Below are 5,579 nucleotides of genomic sequence, written 5' to 3'. Positions count from 1 at the left end.
GAGAGAGAGTGTGTGTAAAGGGGGTTTATTTTGAAAGGTGGGAATGGGTTTATATTGAGAGAGAGAGAGAGAGAGAGTGTGTGTGTGTGTGTGTGTGTTTTAGAGAGAGAGATAGAGTGCCTGTGTTTTAGAGAGAGAAATAGACACTCTATCTCTGTCATCGTCTCTACCGGCTGATTTTTCCACAGCCTAGACCTCCCTTGTTCGCCGACCGCGGATTTAACCCAGCCTAGCTCACCGCCGCTCCACCACCGTTCCATGACCGCGAGCCGCATCATTTCCAATTCATAGCGCTGCACAAACAACGACATGGTTATAGTCTTACTAAACCCTATGACTGATTTTGGGGAGAGAGGTTCAGTCAATTTAGGGCAAGTAATTTATTGATTTTGATTACGATTTCTGAAGGGTGTGTTTGGGCATGAATTTTGTGGTGGTTGTAGACGGTAGTGGTGGTTATAGGACAATTTGGTATTTTCATATATGAACAGGTGTGCAAAAAATTTAATTTGCTTGTCGTATAAGAATCACGCGTTTAGTTTTTGGATGGCCGGTCGCCGGATGGAGTGATTTGCAACAAATCTGTATAGTTTAGGTAGTCTTTTACAATTTTGATAGTTTGATAGTTTTTTATTATATTTAACCCCTATTTTAATTATCTATTTAAATATAGTAATTAATTACCATTAATTATTAATCTATGATTTAGTAAGTGATTTACAAATTATGATTAATTATCATGTTTGATTTGTTAATTTTAAAAATGATTAATTATCATGTTTGATTTGTTAATTTAAAAATGAGGTATTTATTTGTTATTTGTTCATAGTAGCTGGTTAGGACTTTGGATTAAGTATTGTGGGGTTGGTGATGCTCATTTAGGTTCTTCAAAACTGGGTTTGAAGAAGAGTACATGTGGGCTCAAGAAAGCTGGGCTTTGAGTAAAACATTGGCACCTTTTAGGTGGGTGTCCTTTTCGGGTTATTTGGCATATTCTTCTAGCGACGACGTTTGGGGGATGGGATTGCCTTGGACCCAAAGTAATTGCCCACAAATTCAATGCATTCCCACCATGCATAAATATTTATATTTAAATAGACTGTAAGACCATTTCTATCTTTTCATCCGGGGTAGGTCATAGGTGGTGTTTCATCTCGGGTAGGTGGTGTATTGCAGGCCTCTGAAAAATTTAGGGTTTTCTAATTTGTCTCCCATTGAATCCAAATTTTCCAAACAATGGGTGCTCATTCTAGCAAAATAAAGAACCATGATCGATATTCAAAAATCACCTCCGATCTCACCTCTGATCTGACCTTCTACCGGGATTCCTGTCAACGCGAGCCATTTCTTCAATCATTCGATTCAAGCATCAAACAAAGCACCAGCCGAGTCATCAACAGCCTCTCATCCGACGTCGGGGACCGGTCACTCTCTCTTGACTCACTGAGAGAGCTCACAGACTGCATCCTCAAGCCGTATCAAGAAGTGGTCAAACTCATTCTGGAATGCAAAAATGACATATTGAAGAACAATTACTTGCTTGATTTTGTGAAGGACTACTTCGACAACAGTGGTCTGACTTTGGATGTTTGTAATGCCCTCCAGAAGTGCCTCAATCGTGCCCGAGACAGCCAACTGACGATTCAACATGCTATAGATCAATTTGAACAAGAACAGAAAGATTTTCCTCGAAGGGAGAACAATTTTTTCATCTTCAATGGGAAGAGGAAAATGTATGAGAGTACGCTGCAGGAACTGAAGAACTTCACCACCGCCGGTAACCCTTTTACGGCAGACTCACCGCAGGTAACCCTTTCAGTAGTAGGTGCGCCGGATTCAGTATTTATGAAAAACACCCCAAGAAACAAGAATGCAGCTTAACCCTACGGGAAAATGAGATGTTAAAATCTGTTTATGAGAGCCAAAGTTCAATGCTAGAGAAATTGGCAGCTAAGAAGAGTAAGCTTGATAAGAAGTTGAAGAAAATAAAGGCTTGGAGGACTGTATCAAATGTAATTTTTGTTGTGACTTTTACTTCTGTTCTGATATGCTCTGTTTTGGCTACCGCGATTGCTGCACCGCCGGTTGTGACTGCGTTGGCAGCTGCGGCTGCGTTGCCGATGGGGACGATGGGTGAATGGATGAATTCCCTTTGGAAGAAGTATGAGAATGATCTAAAAGGACAGAGCGAGGTAATGACTTCATTAGAACGTTGGACTTGCATTGGGAAATGTGACTTGGACCATGTTCGAGTACTCGTGGATAGATCGAAAATTGAGATTGAGTCACTCTTGCATAATGCTGATTTCGCTGTTAAAAAAGAGACGGCTGTGATACTGGCTATGGATGAGATGAAGAAGAAGCTGGACGGGTTTATGAAATCCATTGACGATCTGAGTAAACATACCGAAGACTGTAGCCGTGATATAATGGAGGGGAGGATGAAGATCTTGGATACCATTTTCAAACATCACAAGTGAAATAATTACCCCTCTGGTATGTAATTATAATACTTTGTGACTTGGTGTAATTAATTTACCTAAATATTTATACTTTATCTAGACTAATTTATAGGATGAGAAAGTATCATTTCTTGCTAGCTTTAGTAGGTAGATTTCACATGCTTCAATTAATTAAACTATTACTAGTTTCACTAAATTTGGCAGCTGTTAATTAACTTAGGTAGTTGGTTGATTCAAGAATGAGAACATGTGAGTAATTGATAATATAATGTTCTTGTGCTTCATTTTTTAGTATATGTTTCATAGAACTAAAAAATTGAGTCTTATAATCCTCATCAGGTTGTAAAAAAACATAAATAAAGAGATTTTTTTATTCTTATTTTTATCTTGGGCATATAAGATTCACCAAACTACTTCAAGTATAATAAATATCTTGGGCATATATAATATTAGCGAGCATGGATTCTCTGCTAATACCCTAAACATTCCCGAGGAAGTTAGCACTTCGAGAAAGTCGTGCATATTTCTTCCTTACTTTAGCCTTTTAAGAAAAGACTAAGTGGAAAGGACCAACATACATAAAACGATGTTAAAAATATGAACTTTTATCATTAATTTCAAGAAACCAAAGCGGAGTCACATGAAGTTTGTTCAAACCTCCTATTTTTCTTATAATGGCCTAGTGGGTTTAGATTCTTTCATTAAAATTTTGCATTTAAAGAATTCTTGCATTAAAACAATACATTAAAATGCTATGTGAAAAGCTAATGAGGCCATTTATTTTGAATGGGACGTTCGTTTGATGAATTCAGTGTTGTATTATTGCTCATATAACATGGTTGATTGTATCAAATTGATTTTAAAAATTCTGGTATTAAAATTGTTATGTTATAAGTTTACCTATTTACCTACCATCTAAATTTATTGCATATTATAAATTACCATATATGAATACACCTACCATATTAGTATATATAGGTTACTTGTTCATCACTCATCTACCTCCAAACCTTTTCCTAAATATACGTAGGGATGGTAACGGGACAGGTTTGGAGCCGGTTTCCCTAAATCTCGCCCTACCCAGTTGGGAAATATTGTGCCCCGTACCCGCCCCACTAACAAATTTTTTTCACAATTTTCTTGGCTCAAAAATTGATCTGGTGTCCCCCTCTGTCTTCCACAATTTTCTTGGTTGAATAGCTCGAACAAAAGAAGACGAAGAATAGATCAATCTCTCTGCCTCTACCTGAGAAGAATAGATCAAATAAATTATAAAATAAGATATATATATATATATATATATAAGCACAAAAAAGAGAGAAGAAGAACTGAAGAAGAATAGATCTACCTACGTGAGTGCGTGGATCTACCTGAGAAAGAGAAACAGAGACTGCTGAGGGAGAAAGGGATTGAGGTCGAAGGTTTGGTTTATGCGTTTTGACTCTCTCTGTCTTCCCTTGATGCGCCGCTCAGTTCATACATAAGGCTTAAGAAATTAGGGTTATAAGAAATGAATAACTGTGTAAGTCGGTAAAATAAGTTATTAATATTATATATATATATATATATACTTAGCGGGGCGGGGCTCCGGCAGATATGTATAAGAACCCTTACCCGCCCCATGACCCGCGGCAAGAACAAAATTGCCCCATGACTCGCGACAGGAACAAAATTTGTATTCATACCTGCCCTAACGGTATAAAAGTTCTTCCCATATTCGTTATTAACGGGGTGGTAAAAATTGCCACCCCTATATAGAGGACCTGTATGTAACATCTTATACATCAATACAATTTACAGTTTCTTTCTTTTTTATTTAACATGCATGCCAACGAGAATGCTAGGTCTTAAGAGTCTATTGTTTTGTGTAAGCGGGTTGACTATGTATAGAGGTGCACAAAAAACTGGTGGAACCAGAACCGGTGCTTCGGTTCCGATTCCTAATGATTCCGTTGAATTCTGGTTCCAGAGTCTGGAAATTGGAACCGTTAGGAGTCAGAACTATTTTAATAATAATATATATTATTTTTTAATTATATAATTACTAATATATATGCCTAAGTATATATATATATATGCCTATTAATGCTAGTTTTGGCCCAAGGTATTGCTATTAAAAAAAAAAAAAGGAAATCGGAACCGTGGAACCGGTTCGGTTTGGTTCCGGTTCCATGTCCCAACGGGTTCGGTTCCAATTCCAATTTTTAGGAACCGTTGGAACGTTTCCAATCTATCAGGAATCGTATCAAACCGAACCGTGTGCACCCCTAACTATATATATGCCCATCAGACAGTAATTTGGGTATTGTGGGATAACCCAACACATTTTATTTATTTAAATTACTTACATTCTTAGTTAAAAACGTTTAATTATAGTATTCAACCATTCCAAAGTTGGTGTTTATATAGTGGGGACAAGTGCAGAAAACACCCCTAAAGTATATTCCACGTAACACTTTTACCCCATATTTGTAAAAGTATGTAAAAAACACTTCTAATCTTTTCACATTGTGCAAAAATACTCTTTTTGACATAAATTAGTATTGTAATACCCATTTGCCCTTTTACTCTTCCGAAAATGCCCAAGGAGTATATATGCTACTAATCTCATAGCATAGGAATATTATGTGCACATTACCTTTTATATATATATATATATATATTTTTTTTTTTTGAAACTTTTTGCTCTATATATATATATATATATCTTTAAACAATTTTTTTTTTTTTTAAAAAAAAAAAACTTTGAGCATTTGTATAATAAGGATTTGAATGTTTTGAGATTTTAGTTTACTCTTTTCTACTAAATTTTTTTCTTTCTTTATTTAATTTAATTTTTTTTTTTTTTTGTAGCAATACTGTTAAAAAAAAAAAAAAAAATCCTAATATCATTGTGCACTGCTTTTCGGAGCTTGGAAAATTTTTATTTTCTTTAGTTTGTACTTTATTTTTGTTTTTTATTTTATATTTTTATCTTTACTTTTCTTTTTATTTTATATTTTTATCTTTACTTGTCCATTGCCAGTATCCTCCAATAGTGTCATTTTTTGTCATTTTATAAAAGTATTTATTTTTATATATTTTATAAAATATTTCAGTAAGGGTAATTTAGTCAAC

The 5,579-nt window shown here is 35.4% G+C and overlaps 1 protein-coding gene across 1 annotated transcript; it reads left to right on the top strand.

Annotated features, from left to right (window-relative positions):
* Nucleotides 1-1,236: 1,236 nt before the first annotated feature.
* On the top strand, nucleotides 1,237-2,480 carry LOC132316480 (UPF0496 protein At4g34320-like). Its single transcript, XM_059814951.1, has 2 exons — nucleotides 1,237-1,806; nucleotides 1,863-2,480. The coding sequence occupies exons 1-2, from the start codon at nucleotides 1,237-1,239 to the stop codon at nucleotides 2,478-2,480; spliced, it is 1,188 nt and encodes a 395-aa protein (XP_059670934.1).
* Nucleotides 2,481-5,579: the final 3,099 nt, after the last annotated feature.

The sequence above is a fragment of the Cornus florida genome, unplaced genomic scaffold (genome assembly GCF_030987335.1).
Source record: "Cornus florida cultivar Cherokee Brave unplaced genomic scaffold, ASM3098733v1 CherokeeBrave_3.0.0_Hap2_Chr07, whole genome shotgun sequence".
Lineage (NCBI taxonomy): Eukaryota > Viridiplantae > Streptophyta > Magnoliopsida > Cornales > Cornaceae > Cornus > Cornus florida.
Note: the sequence above shows the minus strand (reverse complement) of the source record. Positions and strands in the feature narration are given on the sequence as shown.

Coding starts and splice junctions, on each gene's coding strand:
- LOC132316480 (XM_059814951.1), top strand. CDS start 1,237: ATGGGTGCTCATTCTAGCAAAATAAAGAACCATGATCGATATTCAAAA. Junction 1,807..1,862: donor TTACGGCAGACTCACCGCAG/GTAACCCTTTCA, acceptor AAACACCCCAAG/AAACAAGAATGCAGCTTAAC.